We start from the raw sequence: 21,126 nt of genomic DNA on the forward strand, positions 1-21,126 counted from the left end.
TATAAAGCTTTTTTCTCATTTATTTCTATCGAACATCATATAACAGATTCACAATTTTTTTTAAAAATATACATTTTTGTAGCTGTAACATTTAAAAAGAAAATAAAGTAACAGGTAAGATTTTTCTCCTTTAAAATAATAATTAAAAAAAACAACTAAAGTGATAGAGAGTGCTGAATCAGATGATTTACCCGTATCTGAGTTTAAAATACTTTCATCATTTTTTCCCTGCCTTCGAACATATACAGTACATTAAAAAATGAGACGGGAACTGAAGCGTACAGTACACACAGGGGTCAAGAGCATTCACAAAGCATCATGTTCCAACGTGTTATTAGCACCATTACTCTTCAGCCATACTGCACCTTTTTTACTCCTTCCATCATTCAGTTTTTAATGGAAAAACACCATAAGTGTCGAGGCGATGTGGCACAGACCTGTCTGTGTGGGTGGGATTGTCTGTTACGCAGTTTTCATTAGTGTTCTCCCTTTCTCAGAGATAATGTTAAGAACATATTGGAGAGTAATGCTTTGATGAACAACCTTTTGAAATGACTCCCAGTGATAAGAATTACAAAAAAAGGCGAAGTGTTGCTCATACATTCACCTTGCCTGCCCAGGCCGGTGTGAAAACATCGGCTCCGATGCAAGAAAAGAAACAATTAAAGAAAAACTGCATTGCAAGATTGACAGAAATTGCATTAAATCTGTTTAGCATATTTACTGTATATAACATCTGTAATGTAATATATATATATATATAGTTAAAATTTAAAATTTGTTTATATATATATATATATATATATATATATATATATATATATATATATATATATGCAATTCCTCAATAGCGTTTACTTTCATAACACTGATTGAAAATACCCTGCAGTAATTACTTTTATTGAGAAGGTATGTGGGACGACCATAGCAAAAACAGAGTGAACACAGACAAGTGCTTGATTGTCTCATTAAATATCTTCAGTGTCTTTGTAAAGAGTCAATTAGTTGCTGCTATATCTCTGAGTGAATTCACCCCTTCACCAGTTCGTACTCAAATTTGAATCTAAGCGTTACCATTTCATCCCTTCCTGCTTCTATTTTATGCACTTGAATAAATAATTGAATACTCTCTTATGAACTTATACCATGGTGCATCAGTTTATTTGAGGCTGTTATGTATTTTGTCAGTTATGGAGAAAAATGGTAGTAATAGTGGAAACTTTCATGTAATTTCGTTCAACTGTATATCAATACCTGAAGATTATGTACTTCACTCTGTTCCATTTAGATCACTTGAAAAATTATAGATTAGAACCCAATGGCAAACCAAAATACCTTTAAGTGATCTTGTAAGATATTATGTATTGGAGTTATAGAAACACATCTCTTTACAGTAAGTAGGATGTAGATATTTTCTTTGAATCATGGAAACAAACACGGGTGTGATTGATACAAGCTGATGCATGGTCAGTGTAAAACGTCCCTATGGTGGATAGCACTCTTTTGTGTGCAAAATAATCAGTTATAAAATGGCCAAAACTACAATAGTACCAAATGGTGAAGGAGCGAATTGACATGCACCCTGCTGCTTCTTTCAGAACAGGAAAGGGTAAGGGAATGGAATTAACAGGAAAGGAAAAGAAGAAAGGGAAAGGAAAGGAATGAAAAGAAAATAAAGGGTAGGATAGGAGAGGAAAGGAAAGGGTCAGCAGGGGCTACGTCTTTATGAATTAGACATATCACTTGTAATTTGTGTCTTCTATTGTTGTGTATATCTTCCCTGCAACCCTACCTTGAGGTCTCTCCACTGTTTGTCTTGGTAGGATCAACAGAGACAAGGAGGGTGTGTGTGTGCTCATGTTTGTGTAAGTATGCATGTGCAAGTTTCTACTGCCACTTCATTAGCTTGGAGCCATGAGGTAAATCCAGGAGGCTTTTATCAGTTCTGGTTGAGGGAAGTGTGTCTGGTGCAGACCAGCGCCGTTTACGAGGCCGTTGCTGCTCCTTTGCGGGAGTATCTGTAGCCAGTTTGCAAGAAGGGCCTGGTGTTAAAAGGGGTGGCTGGGAAGGAAGTGGAGGGGGTGGAGGTGGTGGTGGCATCTCCTCCCTTTGCGAGCTGCTTGAATCTGCTGGAGCTCTGGGGAGCAGTTGCGTGCGATGAGCCCTAGAGCTGGTGCGGCTGGGTGTCCGCTGAGTTTGTGTGGGCATTGGGGTTAGGGCTAGGCAAACATCACCCTCACTAAGCTGACGGCAGGGCAGGCCATACAGCTGTGTAGTTCTCTGAGGAGAGCAGGAAGACCAGCCCAGGTCTTGCACAAAGAACGGGTACTCCACCAAGACCTGCAGTAACTCCTAAATAAAAACAAGAACAGGATTATTTAAAGTCAATGGGACTTTTGCCATTCAACATTACAACATTAACAAACTTCTTAATGAGAAGCATTCAACACACGCAAAAGCTGACCTGAGAGTTGCGATCTGTAAGGTGAACCTGCAGGTGACTGAAACCCTGTGTACTGCTTGGGGAAATCACCAGAACAGTGCAGGTGCTGAGGTGGAACTCAGGGGATGTATCTGCACTCCTCAGAAAGTCTTCTGTCCTCAGCTCCTCCACTCGTTTCAACCGCCCGCTGGCCAGCTCAATCAGAGACCCCTTGGTGAAATGAGGTAGGAGTGCAGGGGGAGATGGGCGCAGGGCTGGGGATGATGTCTGAGGATTGGAAGGAGAAAAATCTCTCCCTCTCTCTCTGTTGCGTCGTCTCTCACGCTCACTCTCTCTTTCTTGGTCTTTGTCATGATGTAATTGCTTATCTTTTACTTTACCTTTTTCCCTGTCCCTCTGGAGGACTTTGTCTCTTTCTAGGTCTCTATCCCACTCTCTTTGTGACCTGTCATGACTGTTAGGCAGACTAAGGGGTGAGTGTGGTGAATTCCTTAGTGTGTGCTGCCTTGGACCTGGCTCCCTATGCAGACTGTATGAAAGTGTTCCTGAGGAGCTGGAGAGAGGATAGGCCTGGGGGTGAGGACTGGGATGGGTGACTGATCCAAAGGGGTAATATTGGGCCTCAGATGGTGTAGCCCCCCCATGATCCAGAAGTCCACCTCTGCCAGCCCTTGCATCTGGTCCAAGGGTATGTGGACTAGTGGGGAGGGAAGTGGAGCTGGTCTTCCCAGACTGATTTGTTTCCTGCAGTGAGGAATGTGGTTCAGGGCTTACTTGAGGTTGAGAATCTGACAAAAATGCCCCTGCAGAATGGACAGGGGAGATCAGGTCCTCCTGCTGTCTACGTACACCATTGGCATGCAAAGTATATTGACTTACATCAAGCCTAGATCTGCTGCTGTCATTCCCATACTCTCCAGTGAGGAGAGGCCTGGAAACTGAGGCAGTCCTGCTGCCTGACCCATCTAAGCCATTAGGCCTTTTGTATCTAGGTCTTACATCAACTAAGCTGGGGTCTTGGGGATACAAAGAGTGAGGGCTAAACAAGTAGGAAGGAGAAAAGAGAGAGCTATAATCCCGACGACCGGTGTTAAGGTAGGACCACATTTCTCTTGTACTTGCTGGAAATGGAGTCTTAAATGAGGAAGAAGATGGGGAGGGGGGCAATGATAGTGGTCCCTCCCCTCTGAGCCACCTAGAGTGATGGGGTAGGGTTGAGGTGAGGGGATCATCTCTCCAGGCAGGAGACACTGAGCTCCTTCTGTCGCTGACCTGGCTTGGAAAATGTGGAAGAGAAACAGGTGAAGAGTAGTTCAGCGACCATGGTAATGGCACATGGAGACCTGATGCTGGAGTAGGAAGGGCTGGAGGACTGTTTAGGAGATGGGAGTTTGGGTTAGCGAGAACTCTGTCCCGGTCACTGTGTTCCCTGCCTCCCTCCCCTCTACTGGCAGTATGCCGACTCCGAAATGGCACAGGCGGTTTAAACTCATCCAGAGGGACGTGGTGTTCTGCAGACCCTTGCCGAGACTCCCTCTTTTTGGGAGGGAGGCGCTCTTTGCTGCGGTCAGGGCTTGGATTCATGGGTGGGCTCCAGCAGCAGTGGGGGCCCCCTGTGTGTTAGTGTAGGTTAGGTCACATGGGCCTCACGGGAAAACGAGGGGTGCACACAGAAGGGAAGGCCGGTACACAGCATCACTGTTGGATCGCTGTTGCTGCTTTTGCACTGAAGCACCACTCACCTAGAGCAGAGCAAATGAGAAAGAGACAGAAGTAGGAGAGATTAAGTGTGAACATTGGGAAAGAACAGTCTGTTAGGTCCTGGCATGAGTTGTAGTTAAGACTTAGCTGTCAGTATGGTCAGACATACAAACAAATATTCAGCTGTACTAGACAGATGGAGCAAAATCAGCCACTCACTCTTTCTTCCAAACTACTTTGAAGAGGTTAGAAGCTTGTAGCTTTCTGATGGTTGTTGCTAATTAGTCATTACCTAACATGTCCAGTGTGGTGCAACTGAAACTACCCATCTTGCTCGTTTCATTCAAATACATTACTCCCACATGTGAGCTAAAAATACATTTTGCAGCCAGTGAAGTTCAGAGGCAGTGCAGTAAGTATGTACAAAAACACACACAGCAAGGCCCGACAGCAGGAGAGTTTTCATCTCTGACTCGGGGGGGATGATTGGAATATGTAGATACGCTTTTGTACCACTTTCATGATCCACCCCCACGACATCCTCGGGTACTCTCTGTATTCTACATAAGCTTACTACCAACACCCCCTCTACCCTTCACTTTCAGATGAACATATGGACAATAACAGACAAATACTCCCTCAAGCGACTATAAGCACTCCACCAGTGATAGACAAAGCTGGTCACTGCCCACCAAAAGCTGACACAATCACTGTTGATATTGCCACCAGTTGTTGTAGACACAGGAAATGCGTTTTTGCATATTAAATAGGCGTCGCAGCAGGGGTTTGGGCAAATATGTGTGTCTGTGTGTGACATGTTTTCCATGGTTGATCTGTAAAAATGTGTCATGTTTTTGTTTGGGAAAAAAATCTGTGAATGTGTTCAATTGTTTGAGTCTTTGTGTTTGAGTCCTCGAATGTGTCAGAGATTTTTCCAGCCTCACTTCATTCAGTGAGAAGTGCGGGGGAGCTCCACTAATTCTTCTCCCAGTGTTTTAAAAGAGCCCTTTTGAAATGATGGCTGCGAGTCCAGCCGTTCCCTCCTCCAACATGTCGCTCCTCCAGCTGCTGGCCACTCAAGCCCCGCACTCGCCCGCTAGTCTGTCAACTGCTAACCAACTCCCTGCCGTCTGACCATCCACCACACTGTCTCCATGGCAACTGTGTCCGCACATATGCACACACTCATATACACTCCAGCTGGTTAGAGAGGTTAGACGGGGATACTTTTTAGAGGCGGGTGTGCTGTTGCTCATCAAGAGACTCGGTTCAAAAACCGAGTGAATGTAACAAGCTGTTTGAGCATCTTATTGGAAACCAAAAATAGGGCAGTAAGAGGTTTGGGATGTTTGTGCAGTTAACATGACATGATGCATGTTTGTCTGCCCAACAAAGATGTAGTGAACATGAAGTAATGCACATCTGATAAGCAATGCAGGTGGAAAGTGTGATCTTCCTTTCTATTCTTTTTAAACTCCAGGCTCATTCTGAAATTGATTTAAAAGTTTCCTTCTAATTCCAAATGAAAGATAAGCTCTGGATTATCTACTTGATTCATAATTCAACCACAATATACTATTATGTATTTGCTCTATTCTGTCACTCAACCTCTGTAAATTTGACTTCTGAGGTGAAGTGCCATCCCTGTATTTCTACATCCTGATTGCAGTTCGTCTTTGTCAGATATAAAACAGTTAATCACAACCAAGGAACCATGTGTCTTCATAAGGAACCAAGTGTCGTCATAAGTAACCAAAAGTCTATAAAAGGTTTCACAGCTAATCTAATGTGTCGGAGCAACTGTAAAGATGGAGGCAAGCAACACAACTTTTGCAGTGTTTTCCAATTTGGAAAAGATTTGGCAGTCACACTGACTAACTGACTGGTTTCAGTTGTCTTCTTCGGATGACAATCTGAAAAAAACACAGATCACACACTTTACAACCGCACATGATTTACCAACAATAGTCAATTGAATGTAGCAAATTCCAATCAATTTTGTGGGTAAACAAACATGCCAGTTGGCGGCAGTAATGCACCAATTTGTTATTTTCAACTAATAAAATCCTTCGGAAAGAGAAAAAGGAGAATGAGCACTGACAACAAAAATCTTGTGTGTCCTCATCTTAGACCACAAAAAAATGGTGACAAAGAAGACAAATAAGCAAAATGTGGAAAGCTTTTACTGCAGTATTAAACTACTGTTTCAATGTCCTAAGAATTTATGAAGTTTGACACCAATACCAGAGCTTTCAATTATAGCTGAGAGCTTAAGAAAATAATTGTTAGACCCACACGATGGAAGAATTCCTACTAAATAAAACAAATATTAAACTTGTTGGGCTCAATTCTCAATAGCACGTCTGTCAGATTTTCATTCAGTCATGCATGAACAGAGACAACAATATAATGCTTAATTCTAGGAGTGGCTTTAGATGAAGTCTGTTAAAGTAACTTAAAAACAAAATAACTTGGAGTAATTCATCTCAAATGTGGCCAGACAAAAATACCTGTAGACTTATTTTCAAGAACACTTCAGACTGCCAATCGTGCCTGCAGTACACTGACCAAATACCAGGTGAGTGGTCTTTTTCTGCATAGTGTGGTATTTCTGCTGTTCATTTTCAATAAATCAGTCGATTCAAAAGCCTTTCTTTAAACTGTTTAACAGACGCAAAAAAGTACCTTTATTTCCAAGGTACTTTGCACAGGAAAATACAACTGTTAATTGTTTCAGCTAAAAAAAAAATAACTGCAACAAAAAAATGTCTGTTTAAAGATAACTTCTGAAAAATAACAGAATTAAATGGTGCCCTTTAAATTATGTTTAATTTTTTTTTACATTCAGTTTTATAAAGAGGTATAGAAAATATTTATTTATTTCTATTTTATCTTGATTTTTTATTTTGATAAAAAGAATCAAAAATAAATCCTAATATTTTAAGAAATGAACAAACTCAAAATACAATAAAAAAATTACATTTATTTAAAGAAATAATTAGTTTGAATTAAGAAATGTTTTTGTCTTGATTCATGATACTGTCTGAAACTAATTTGTTTTAAAAATGATCCCGTTTTAGCATTTGTCCTCACATGACTCTTACTCCCACCTCTCCAAAATAGATGTAATATAAATTTGCAAAAAGAGTACAACAAAACAAAGAGTACAATTGTGCATGTGGAGGAGTTTGAAAAGAAATGTCTCCTAACAGAATACTCCTACACTGTGCAGACGCGCATAGCGAGCTGGAGTTTAGCTGGAGTTACTGTTGTTCTACAGAAAAATTTCAATACATCCAAAGAAACAGAGAGCACACATCAAAATGTTGCTCATTCCTACATGTAAAATATGCTAAAAAGCTTAGGGTTTTGATCAGAAAGTAAACAAAAAAATTGTAATTAGCTTTAACAATAATAATAATAATAATAATAATAATTAACTCTTTTTATTAATTAGGTAAATAAACTCATACCCACTTATGCCTTGCTCTATGTTATCCCGCCTTTTCTCTTCATGCATCTGCTTGAGACATGTCAAACATGCACTCCGACTTGTGAGTACAAACCTCATTTAAGACACTTTCACAAGTGTCTAAAATGTCCCACTTGTGAAACTTGAACTATTAAGTCAGTTGTATTATAAGTAATAGATAAGCAAGAAACAGATGTCAGCCAAAAGGAAAAGAGTTAGAACAAGCAGGTGGATGAAGTTGGCAGCTGCTATGATGTAAGACTGACCTTGGTACCGGGGTGAGGAGATGTCCCAGAGCTGGTACTCATTCATATTCTAGTCCTCCCAGGGGGGTCAGCCCACCTCCCAGCTCCTTACTGTGCCACAGTGCTTCCTTCACAGCACCGCCATGGGCTCTAACACCCGCAGATATCAGCAGCCTGCAGCTACGCCCTGCCTCTGATCTCTGAACGAGTGAAATAACACCAGCGAGCCCACCAAACTGAAGGAAAAAACTGAGAGTCTGCTATCCGTCTCCGTGTCTGTTGTGCCTGTGAGCATGTGTGTGTCAAGAGTGTGTGTGCGTGTGCTTGTGTGTGCAAAGGGCTGAGGAAATGAGTAATATCTAGCAGTGAGAAACATGTCTGCTATGCAGAGCCACACAGGCAGACCAGTTGCTGCTGCCGCCCACTTGCTTTAATCACTGTGAGGGATACAAACATGCATACACACATATACATGCACTCATATGTATGCACAGTCAAGGATGCAGACTACAGATCTCGTTGTTGTCTGATGTCTTCTACTTCTAACAAACTGTCTCAAGTTGAAAACATGGAATATTGCTAATCGGCCAGTGAAGAGCAATCAAATCACTAATTTATGTCTGTAATGACATTTACAGAAGACATGCTGACACATAGAAGAAAGAAAAGGATGGAGGGGAGGCAGAAAGACAGTTGAGAGACAGGGAGGGACGTGGTAGGAGGCTCATCCTACACACACTCTCAGACTTAGGCTTTTGCTGCTGCCTCTGACTCAAAACTAAACCTCACATCCATCAAGAACACACACAAACACAGAAAAGCACATGCACAGCAACACACACCCAGACCCACGCACACACACAAACATGCACATGCACAGTGCTCTTTTTTGTTTATCTGCAGTTTCATCTGAATTTGTGTCCTTTGTTCTCATCAAAGCACTTTGTGACGAACCTGCTTATTAAGAGAGCTTTTATGAATACATTTGATTTGACTTTATATGCTTACACAGATATAAACACACACACACACACACCCGCGTAGTTGTACACACACTGAAACAAGTTCAAACGCACAGAGGAGCACTGCAGGGGAGCTCTGAATGATTTGCTTCAGTGATTCAGTCAGTACAAGTGGAGTGTGATGGTATGGCTGCCTTGGCTTGTCGGTACTCTATTCGTGAGTGTAGCGTTCATTCAGAGCACAGAAACAATCAAGAGACATGCATGGAAAGGAAACAAACAAAGAAAAGGGTTTCGGGCCATGTGCTCTTATATCTTCTTAAAATGCAGAACAAAACACAGACTTCTACCCACAAACAAGACATTAACCTTGACTCACTTATCAACCGCAGTCAAATGGAAGGGTTAATAAGAAATGGAGGTGTGAAAACAAAATTCAGCGGGAAGCCCACACTGAAACATCCTCACTGGGAGGTGACAACTGCCAAAAACATCACCTCTGACATTTTACAGATTGTTACTTTTATTTTTCAAAGCAAGCTCAGATGGAAGATGATAGACACTGAGGTTGTGTGGGCACGGCTGCTGTCTGCTCCAGCAAATGTTTCATGTGGGCAGAAACGTAAACGAAGAATTTCGGAATATCCTGGATGAGAGACCAAACAGCTGCAGGGCAGCATGAAAATTAAATCATTGACGTATAACTGAAATCGGAATAATCTTAAATTGTTGAAATATATGTGATGTTTATGTATTATTGACTAAACAGGTACAGGATTCATAGAAAGAATCAATAAGCCAAACATGAATCCATTTAAAGAGGACAACAGTTCTTTCTATGGACTTTTCAAAGTGCTGCTAACTTAAATGTAACTGTCCATATGTTAGGGAGAGGTTTCTTCTGAAAAAAACATTTCTATTGATTTAATACACAAACAACCTTAGTGTCGCTTTGGCTGTAAATTAAACAGCTTGATGCAAGGCTATGTTTTATACTTTTCTCGCTTTTGTTATCAAAAGCATCAAAGCAAGGTTTCTAGATAGTGGGAAATAAGAGGTGTTAAAAAATGGGAAATCAATTAAATGAAAATGCATAACAGCGTCATATAAAAGCTGTCACGCTCTTCCAACTTTTTTCATATTTTGAATTCTTACAACTGCTAATGACTGTATATTTGGGGGATTGTTGTGTTAAACCAAAAATAATGCAGTTCAAAATCACACGGTGTGCTCTGACTGACATGAATATGCTCTGATTTCCTTTCCTTAGTCTCAGTCTCCTTTCAGGATTGCACTGTAAAAACATTACTCAAGATTGCATGTTCAGTGTGATGTGCACAGCCTTCAGAGGACAACTGAATTGATGCCGAGACTCAGATAAACTGTTTCAACAACTAGGCAATGTCTGACCATCCATAATTATACTTAGTAGGACTGGACGGTATAGCTGAAAAACGTATCACAATGTCAATGATTTCTATTAGCCGATACAGATAATCATTGATTGTTTTTTCTGTTTAAAATATCTGAAATACTCGCCAATCCAGTAATGAGATATTGTCTCCTGTTTTATCCACAATTCTCTCTCAAGCTGCCATTTTCTCCATTCGCCCCATGCTGTTTTTTTTTTGTTTGTTTGTTTTTTAAATTATTTTTAAGCAACTACGAGGTATGGTGGCGAAACCTGAAACTACTGCTCTGTAAATTGCTCAACAGGTTGTTGCTAGATTACCAATGAGTGAGTGAGTTGGTTGATGCCATCCACCTTGCTTAGCTGCCCATGAGACTAAAGCCTTTCCTCTGCCTACATCCTCCAGAACGTTGTGCAGTTCTGGATTGGAGGTCAGTAAAATGATTGAGCATTAAATATATTGCAGTATGCATTGTTATTGAGTTATAACAATAATGGGAAATTATTCCCAATATTGTTAGGAGTCCTAGTACTTAGGATTATCAAATAAAAGGGGGCTGCAAACATGTTAGGCACACTTGCAAATTTTGATTTGTGAAATAGTTGAAAAAATATGCTTCCTTCAAATTTTACTTCAAAATTATCCTCTACATTTCTTTCGGGGCATCACAAAATATTACAATAAAATACATTTACCTTGGTGGTTATGATGTGACAAAAAGTGAAACAGCTCAGGTGGTTTTAATCATTTTGCAAGGCACTGTATAATCTGACAAATTTCAAAGGACAAAGTCCTGTTTGATATGAATGTGCACATGGCAGTCTAGTCATAGAGAAAAAGAAAGAAATGCGGATGGATTGATCACAAAAGTATGTAGCGCAGCATTGAGATATAGAAATGACTACACTGTTGTACTCATGGAGGCACTCTCGGCTATTTAATATATCCAAAACACACAAACATCAACATAAGCAAAAGCACAAGAGATCCATGCTGCACTGCCAGTCATTTATAGCACCCCCTGAGTCATTTGGTGGTGTATAACTCTTCCTCCATATCTCTTGTTTCTCTCTGTCTTTCTCTGTAGCGTTGCACTGTGTAATCTGGCCATCTCTCTCTCTCCCTCTCTCTATTTCCCTCTCTCACACACACAGATACACACAAACAGGGTCAAGTCTCGACAAGAAAGGTCAAATGAGTCAGGCAGCATTCAAGAAATCATAGCACATCAAGAGCAAAAGAAGCAAGAACCCCAACAGGTGACTGAACATTTTACTATAATACTTTGAGGATCTGATTTATAAGAAAATAGTAATTTCCTTTGTGCTTGTTCTTTTTTTTTCTTTACATCTGCCCTTCCTCATGAGTATCCCTGTATTGGGTGTCCTATCACGTTTCAGGCTGAGAAGGAGATCTATGATGGACGTCTGATGCAGCAGAAATTTTGTTGCTGAATGTAATAGATCTGAACAGAGGGGAAGAGTAGAGGAGAGTATAGCGAGATGAGGGCAAAGAACAGAAAAACAGAGAGCAAGAGAAATGCTTGGAAAAATTGTAAAGTTAGATTTAGAGAAGTGTTGGAGAGGCAAATTAATGCAGGGAGGGGCTGAGGGGAAGGGGGAGTAATACAGTGGTGGCTTACGCTACAAGGAGCCTGGCTAAGCTGATAAAAGGACAGAGTGATACAGGCAATAGCTTGTTGGGCGACAAGCCAGGTCAGCCTTTAGGGCAATGACCCATTCTTCTGCAGGATGAGCCAGCAGCAATGCCTCAGTCAAAACAGTCATTGCACGAATGGGCCTATAGTCAAGGACTTATATCCGGTTTTATAGGTAAATACTAGCAATATAAGTTTAACCCCTTAACAGGCGGTGAAAAAGGCAGCGTATTCAAACAAACTAGATTTGTCCCATGGATGGGATACCGCCAGTAAAGGGGTTAACAAATAGAGAAAATTTGCCCCTTTCATAATCCTGTTCTTGTAGAGTATTTGCATTGTTTAATTGTAACTTGATGTGAGTTGGACATGGCATTTCTTGTAAATTGGTGCAATATATTGACATTATAATATATTTGTACTGAATTTATGATTGAACAAGCTAAACTGATTCCAAAAAAAGAAACATAAATAAAGTTAAGGCTCATATTATTGGGCAGATACATTTGAAGTAATTTTTTAATTTTACCAGCTCTGACGCTTTTTTCTTTAAATAATTGTAATATTTTGTATTTTGAAGTGGATTTGGACTCTTGGATTTGATAGAGACTCTGAAGGGAGATGCATATCAGGGTAATGGCAAAGAGGCCATCATCACCAAGGATAAATAGTTTTAAAAAAAACTGTAGAAATATGCAAAACGCTGAACAGTCTTTACAAGGTTTTGTTCACTGATAATTATGAAGTATATAAATAATTTTCATCATGCCATCTTTTAGTCATAAAATATGAATAAAAATTCAAGTATACGTTTCAAACTGTCACTCCTTTTACATTGTTTTATCTTTCTTGATTGAGTGAAAATAATTTTAAATGTACAGAAAATTGAAATAAATTAAATAAATAAACTGTTGAACTCTGAAAAGCCCTAGCTGACAGCAGACTCATGCAGTGTGTGAGTGATTCAGACTCTGAGGCCTGTAATGTATTGCTGGGCTAATCCCTTGTGAAACCTAACTGGTACAGCCTAAAGCAGGCTTAGTATGGTTCTGGGGAGAAAATCCCCCCTGTGTTAATGGTACGGGCCATTAGCCCCTGGGGTATAAATAGGGCAGTCACGGCTCCTTAAGCTGGCTTTTACGCAATATCAGTTAAAAATATGACTTGACTAATTACATGCAGGTCAGCCAGTCAGCAGAAGTAAAAAATTCCTCCACCTCGTTCTGCTTTTTGCTCTGACCATAGCGGAGCCATCAGCTGCAGGAGCGCTTCTCCATCTCTCCTTTTATACGCGTGTCAGTGTGAAACATGTGTCACAGTTTATATGACATTTCCAATTGGAGGTGTAATGTCATTGTCACTTGTTTGGCATTTACGATGTCGTTTGATGGGAGTTTCATTTTTTTCCCCCCACATTCTGAAGATTGTAATTTGCCTGCATCTGAAACAACATTTTTCAAACCACGACAGCTTCTACTTGCAGCTATCATGATGAAAAACACGCACAATAGAACTTCAAATGTGTTACTATAGGTTAGGTGACAGCAAGTAGTGATGTCATACAAGGCTGATGCACAGTCATGCTTTTCTATTTCTGTTCTCGCAGCTCTTTCCCAAATTGGTTTTCCAACTTTTTTGTGTGATGTTATATATGGGTGTGTGTGTGTGTGTGTGTGCTGGCTCACTGTATTTCTGGCAGGAGATCTTCTCACTAGTATGAGATATGATTAACCAGACTCAGAGCCTTTGATGCACTCCCATGCTATGAGATCACCGGCTTACAAGAGAGGTGGAAGCAGCGGGAGAGTGGTAAGAAAAAATGCTTGAAAGAGCAAGGACAAGCGTGTGAAGTTTCAGTGTGTGAAGGAGGAAGTGGGAGGGGGGCCACTGTTCCTTCTAAACATTTGCTGTCTTTGGTTTTGTCCACCTATTGAGTGCCAGTCAAACCTGGGGTTTCTGCTCGTTCTGTTCCAGCAGTTAAAATGTCAGCAAGCTGTAACCAAACGTAACATCTCCACGAAGAGACAGCATAGCTTGGTCTCTCACTGGCAGCTTAAATGGCATTCATATTCAGATAGACTGTCTAGACTGGCTTTAGAGACTCTGTCTGGAGTACCTTTATCACTGCTGGTATTCAAGGCAACGTTGCTATACACTGACATTATTGCTGCTGCTCCACTACCCCTCCCACACCATACCTACTGACATTGAAGTCATTTACTCAACTCATTCCTTAGGCTGCTTGCTATAGAAAAGTGTTGCAGATTAAACAGTAATATGTCTGAATCGGATAAATGAAATACCATTTTTGACAGCGCTTTTTATATGAAGCTGTTTCTGCATCATTGCTGAAAAATTCAAACAAGCACAAATGAATTCATGGAATGATGTTTGGTTAATTTTGATCTTAATTTTGCTCTTGATTGAAAAGAATTCTAAACATAATTAGTTTAAGGACTGCTCTCCAGATAAATTTGTTTCAGATGTTACACTCACTACGCATTGATACCAAAATCTAGAGGGAGCGAGCTCACACGCACGGGCTTCAGCAAAACGATAAAGGCAGGTCTAACTGAAAAGCGGTGGGTGTAAGTGGTGGGTGGCAGGGTTGAAAGGTTGTTGACCTTCATTGTAGTTGAAATGCAGAGGAGGAGAGCATGCTGCTTGATCATACACTGGGGTTAGCGAGTCAAAGCCAAGGAAAACAATCCATTTCAAGAAAACGACCTTTTGTATGTGGTCAAATAACTGACAGGGCGCATGCACGTGTTTGCAAATGACCAACCATAACACCTTCATTACTGCACTCTTTTTTTTCACACATGCTGCAAGTAGATCAGAGAAGAAATGAATGCCATGAAACACCCTGCACTCATGAGAGAATTTAAACGACAGGTGTGTCTGTCACATTTAAGTAGTCTGGCACAGTGTCAGCTGTGTTCAAACACTGACTTCTGTTTGGGATTATTCATCACACTCCTGGTCTCTTTGGCTCAGATCCCAAGCCTGTTCTCATATCAGATCAACTGGGGGACAGCCCAGATCTACGAAGGCCATAAATGTAGAACAAATTTTATATTGTTTCAAATAGAATAGAATAGAATAGAATAGAATAGAATAGAATGGGGAAAAAACTATATTTGTCCCTTATTGAGAAAGTTCAGCTCACCAGAAAGAGTGATGGAAAAAATACACTTTTACGAATTTAGCAAAAATAAACAACAATAAATAAATAAATAAATAAATAAATAAAAACATTCAATAAATGAATAGTATATATAGATAGATAGATAGATAGATAGATAGATATACTACATTTAAATATTTAAAGTTATTCATTTAATGCATAAATATGCATAGAATAGAATAGAATAGAATAGAAAATTGGAATACTGACCATAATTGGACAACTGTTGTCTCTGTTGAATGGAGGCAGGGTTTTTTAGGCCTAATGATAAACTTATCTTGCATATAAGCTTGATGTATATGTCATAGAGCTCAAAAATCATGTGTTCAACACTGACCTATGCCATCTCTTGAAACACTTTAAACTTGATCCTCAAAAGCAAATATTGCTTTCCAGAAAATAAGGTTTGTTTGTCAGAAACAGCAGTAGGAGTCAAACAGGAAGTACATAATTTACACACAAACATAACTGTGTAGTTTCAACTTGTCTGTTTTACTTTGAAGTGGGAATTATTATTTTTTTTAACATTTCCTTTACTTCAAAGTGCAGCTGTTTCTAAAGATTAAGTTGAGATGGCATTTGTTTCCTTGTTTTGTTTAAAAACGTCCCCTCTGAGCCGGTAGCAATAGGTGACTCATGCTACAAGGCATCTGAGCTTGAACGTCTACAGGTCACCAACTGTAAGAATATACAACATTAAATTGTATATTTGGAAGAATTGTGTTTATTACTAAAGCATCATGGGTAACACTTTATTTGACGGGTTGTGAATAAGACTGTCATGACACCGACATAAACATGCTATAACAACTGTCATGAACATGAGTAAGTTTTAATGAATATTTATGACTGTTGTTATAAAGTGTCATTCGGTAAATCATGACACTTTTAATACAAAGTTGACATTATTCTAAATGTCTTTGTTATGACAACTTGACATTAACCAAGAAATCATGATCTGACGTAAATTTGTTAGAAAAGTGTTACTGATTAAACTTCAGCTTTAATAACATAAAGCTACATAACTTTTAAAGTTTAATCAGTAACACTTTTATAACAAATTTATGTCAGATCATAATTTCTTGGTTAATGTCAAGTTGTCATAATGAAGACAACTTCGTTATGACAACTTGTTTACGTTTAGATCGGCCTAGAAAAAGTACCGACCTAAATATAATTGAAGATCTGTTGCAAAACTTTCTATTTAATAAAGAAAAATGGGCAAAAAATGTAGTATCTATGAAGAAAATACCACCAAAGATTTGAAACTGTTTGCCTACTGCTAAGGTTGGTTCTACAAATCATTAACTCATTGGGGGAGAGCATATCTGTGCACCATAATGTTCAGATTTTCATTTGCAAAAGAAAAAAAATTGTCATTTACCTTCTACTTTTTAATCACTATCTACTTTATGTTAGCCTGTCACCCTGATCCCCAATAAAATACCCTCATATTTGTGATTATAAAGAGCCAGTTAATGCGCAGACTGCATGATATATTAAAATATTTCTGCAAAAAAAGAGGAGAGAAGATGTGACTCATTTTCTTTTCTGCAAGTGGATGACATGGAAGACAGGCAACGACATGTAAGTGCTCGCCCATACAGTAGGTGTGACTTGAGAGTGACAATGAGAGATTATCCCTCCATCTGTTTGCGGTGAGGTGGTGAGTGTTTCTTGACTTTCTGAAGAAACAGTGAAGAAAGCTGTCAAGAAAATAAATACTTGTCAGTGGTTACAGAAGTTCAAATGTTTGCTAAACTGTTGCCCCCACAAGTGGCCCTCAAATATGATTTTGTATTGGCATGCTGTACTGAAAATCACAGACACAAGAATTGCATGTACGTAGATTCTTGCAATCATGCAAATGCGTAGTCTCGGCATGAATGCACACTTCAGTCTATAGTTTTCCCTTTCTTTGTATTTCACTTTCAGCCTCCCCACCCCACCCACTCTCAGTCTCCCTCTCTGTCTTTCCCTCTCACTCATCTGGGTGGCTGTTTGAGAGCATACACTCAGCGTGGGTGAGAGTGTGAGAGTGCTAGAGTAGAGTATATGACTGCTAACACAAGATGTAGGGTGTGTGTATATGTGTGTGTCTGCCTGTCTGCGTGGTGCTGTAGGTGGAGAGGCACAGCAGGGCGTGAAGGAGCGCTGTGATAATGACAGGCCATGCATTATATAACATGCAGATTGCATAAGGAGAAGATTATTTTAGGTCCAGATATTGAGGATGTATAAGTAATTTTTTTTTATGTGGGTGAACAGCACTGCGTGCATCTCTGAATGCATGTATGGGTGTTTGTGAAGAATTCTGCAAATTTATACGGCTACTTTCAAGGTGCGTGGGGGACAAACTAAAGTGTATTTTGTGTGTGGGTGTGTGCGGGCGTGTGTGTGTTTTTTCTTTTTTTTGTTAAGAGTATACACATTTTCAGCTTTCTTTCGCAACTATTTGCTTATTAAAACAAATACGTAGAAATGTTGTTGTTTTGTTTTTCTTCTTACAGTGGATATAAGGATGTCTACACTGCATGCAGCCATTCATTATCACTATAGACTTCAGAGAAATCCACTTGAAAAAGGGCAGATTCTCCTTAGTGGTTGGCAGGGGGTGGGGGGAGTAAAGCAAAGTAACTTTCATTGATGATGATTTTGATATTCGGAGCTTGTCCAAAAAAAGAGCAGCATGCTCATCTTTGGACCAAAAATAATTTTTGGAGTCTCCCTCAGTCACTCGGTATCGAAGCTGTGGTCCTCAGATACAGTCTCCGTGTGCTACTGCCTCACTCCATGCATGAGTGTGCCCCTGTAAAAATAGACCTCTTAAAGGGCCAGCAGCCACTCAACCTTCTCCCACAAGAGACCTGTTCTTCTCTTCAGGGTGACACAAGAAACATGGGACAAAATTTTCACTCTGCCCACATGATCAGTTGTGCTTCTGTTTCCCAAAAGCTGTAAAATAATCGCAGCCTACTGAGCCACACCAAATACCTTCATGAAGACAAATCTCTGCTAAGTGACAAAATCTAAGCTTAAAAACAAAAATGCATCGTCAGAGAAACTCTGCATTTTGTAGCAGTTCCTTCAAAGCAGACATTAGAGGAAGCAGTTACACAGAGACCTAAGACTTCCTGTGGACTCTGGCAGATCACCCTAGTAATTGAAATAAGTGAATTAAGTCAGCAGGGACAAATGGTGTTCGTCTCGCTTGAAGGACATCTACAGTCACTGTGGGAACTCGGGTGAATTCTCCTATATGTAGCATATGGACGATTGGGGCAACAGAAGGATGCCGCCTGCAGTAGCAGAAATAGATGTACCAAAATCATAACTTTGCTTTCTGGTGTACAAGAAACCAGGAGGGATTGTTACCCGTATGTGACAGAATGTGCGCAATACAGCTCTGATCTTTTCACATAGGCATGCAGAGAAAAGTTTTATGAGTTAAAAGTAAAAAAAGGGAATAAAGATACTGAGTGTTGGGTCTAAATACCTATTAAACAAAACACAGGAAAGACAAGAGAGTTAAATTCTTTTTGTACTCGCGAGGAGAGCAGACAGAGAGATGCTTTCAGTTACAAATCTCCAACCGCTCTGAAAACACATCTCCCGCTCCCTCTATTTTATTGCTTTTTTAGGGGACCCTCTTACACTGAGCGCTTTAACTCTCAAAGGGAGGGGAAAACAATTTATCACATTGTTGCAGCGCTAATGACATTTACTATTAGACACATGTTATCTACACTCTAAATCTTTCTGCTCCAGTCGAGTACCAGACACGGCGTCGAGTACCACAGGAGAGCAGACAGAGTTGTCTCCGCTATCTCCATGAAGGCTTCACTGCTCTCTTTCTCAAAGAGGTCACAGGAAGGAATCATAATTATTCAACACACAGAGACATTACTTAGAATAGAGGAAAAAGAGAAAAAGCATATAATTAAACATTATCTAAATGTTACTACAAAGCTACATGATACAACGAATATTTGATAATTACTAAAAATACAATTTATCCAACACTGAGTTAGGGGTTTCTTATAATAAACAGTTTTTTGAATATTAACAGATGCACCTGCACACCTGCATATCATACATTTAATGACATGAGAGCTCTCAGAGATTTGACTACAACATCTGCGCACCATGCTTTTCCTCTCATTCTGACACCCCCCACCACCACCATCCCCTCACACACACACACACACACACACAAACACACACCCATTGGACAAACCCCACCCTAGTCAGTCTCATCTCCATCCTTCCCAATTTAAGCGGGCTCCTGGAGGGCCCCTGGCTATCTGTGGACCAGGGCTATTTAAGCCCACTGCTCTAATTCTGAAAGCCCTGATCTGCAGTCAGGCTGAGAGATAAACCTCACACACTCTTTCTCTCCCAATCAGTCACAATCTCCCTCTAGTTCAAACACTCACTCATTGCTTTTGTCTTGCAAACACACATGTCACACTTATTCACTACTGAGTGTCTTCTCTCATACCTGGCTGACCTGCCTTCCTCAGAAAGCCATGCACCTCTTGACTAATTCCTAAATCAATCTTCTCACAGCACTTTTTTTTATCCTGTCATCCAAAGTTATCAACACACCTGCGCTCTCTCGCGCTCTCCTTCACACACAAATATGGACACACACACCCTCTCCCTGAGAGGAGGAAGCTCCGTGGTCACATACCTTGCTGGGTGCCTTTACGTAGCTCGTATCTGAGAGTTGTTCTCATTGGATCAGGCAGCAGCAGGCACGCAGGAATATCCAGTTTTGACACCGAGTCTCTTCCTCCTCTTACTGCTCAGCCTTCTCTCTCTTCATCCTATTCCTACCTCTGCTCCTTCTCACTCTCTAAACGCCTCTTTGCTCTCTCTCTCTCACTCTCTCTCTCACTCTGTGTCTCTTTCTATTTCTCCCTCTGAGCGGGCTGTTTCTCTCTCCTGACTGCCTGATCTTCCTCTCTCCCTCTTTCTCAGTGCCACAAATCTTTTATCTCACTCTTAAAACTTTAGTCTACAATTATTTCCCTTGGTGAGTCCCTTGTGCCAGACCAGGATACTTGGTAACTTTTCCTCTCCCCCTGCCTAATATGCTCTCTGTCTCTCCCTGCCTTGCCGGGAGTGTATAATTAGACAGAGCTCAGTGGTAATACAGTCAGGCTCATTGTGGGAGCCTTAGCATTGCTGCTCATGTTTGGCTGACAGCCCAGTGGCTTCGCTCATTAACCTCCCTCGAGCTGCAGAATGGACCAGCCCACAAGCCTGTGCTATTTGCTGCAACACCTCAGCCTCTTTGCAGTGGAGCCAATCAGAGGCCGCAGGGATGGTGAGGAAAGGTGTGCTCGCCGGACACACGTCCCTCTAGATGAGTGGAGTTAAACCTTATCTCAAAGTATCAACACACAGTGGCAGATGAAGCGTAACACCCAGCTGGTCAAATCTGACACAATGAGGTTTTCATCACAGTCATAACAAGTCAGTTCTCCTTTTAGCCCAATCCCTCGTTCATGATGTGCGTGTGGTGGCATCATGTGCTTTTCTTTGAGGCATGAATCCGCAAAAAAGATCACTCACACATTTTATTATGAAACCACTGCGAGGTATGGGAATATCCTGTGCAATTTAGCAATAAGTCATATGCTCTATTTACTGTACTGCATGCCCCAGTTCCCGTCAAGTATGACCTGGCATAAACCCATCGAGGGAGATTTCCTTAACTCTCTAATTTATTCAAGAAAAATAATAAATCTTCAAAGGAAGAGCATCACAGTTTTTAATTACACATCTAACTTTTCAATACTTGGTTTTTACAAATTGAACAGTTGTTTTATTATATTACTCCCAGAAGAAAGTAACAGCTTGTTCCACCTCCTCACTCAATATAAGTAATAAAGATGCAGAACGTTGTTTTTCTGAAGAAAATGAATCAGCTGTCCAGAAACTCAGTAACACACAGTTAAATTATTCTGTTTTTTAAAAATGAATAAAAAATATAATTATTTAAAAATGTTTGCACTAAGCGTGTTGCATAAATTTATCAC

The 21,126-nt window shown here is 40.3% G+C and overlaps 1 protein-coding gene across 2 annotated transcripts; it reads right to left on the reverse strand.

The window, feature by feature from the left end:
* LOC114143525 (genetic suppressor element 1) lies at positions 1-20,406 on the reverse strand. 2 transcript variants are annotated; one of them, XM_028015617.1, is made up of 3 exons: positions 19,773-20,406; positions 2,465-4,185; positions 1-2,352 (listed from the first exon to the last, which is right to left on the reverse strand). In XM_028015617.1, the coding sequence occupies exons 2-3, from the start codon at positions 4,025-4,027 to the stop codon at positions 1,888-1,890; spliced, it is 2,028 nt and encodes a 675-aa protein (XP_027871418.1). In that variant the 5' UTR covers positions 4,028-4,185; positions 19,773-20,406; the 3' UTR covers positions 1-1,887. The 2 variants fall into 2 exon arrangements, with proteins under 2 accessions (XP_027871418.1, XP_027871426.1); XM_028015625.1 differs by lacking the exon at positions 19,773-20,406 and adding an exon at positions 7,883-8,844.
* Positions 20,407-21,126: the final 720 nt, after the last annotated feature.

This window comes from Xiphophorus couchianus, chromosome 1 (genome assembly GCF_001444195.1).
Source record: "Xiphophorus couchianus chromosome 1, X_couchianus-1.0, whole genome shotgun sequence".
Taxonomy (NCBI): domain Eukaryota; kingdom Metazoa; phylum Chordata; class Actinopteri; order Cyprinodontiformes; family Poeciliidae; genus Xiphophorus; species Xiphophorus couchianus.

What these genes read in the sequence shown, in the direction of transcription:
- LOC114143525 (XM_028015617.1), bottom strand. Translation starts at nt 4,027, where the DNA reads ATGAATCCAAGCCCTGACCGCAGCAAAGAGCGCCTCCCTCCCAAAAAG. An exon ending in TTACAGATCGCAACTCTCAG is followed by an intron (nt 2,353 to 2,464) that starts GTCAGCTTTTGC and finishes GTTTTTATTTAG; the next exon opens with GAGTTACTGCAGGTCTTGGT.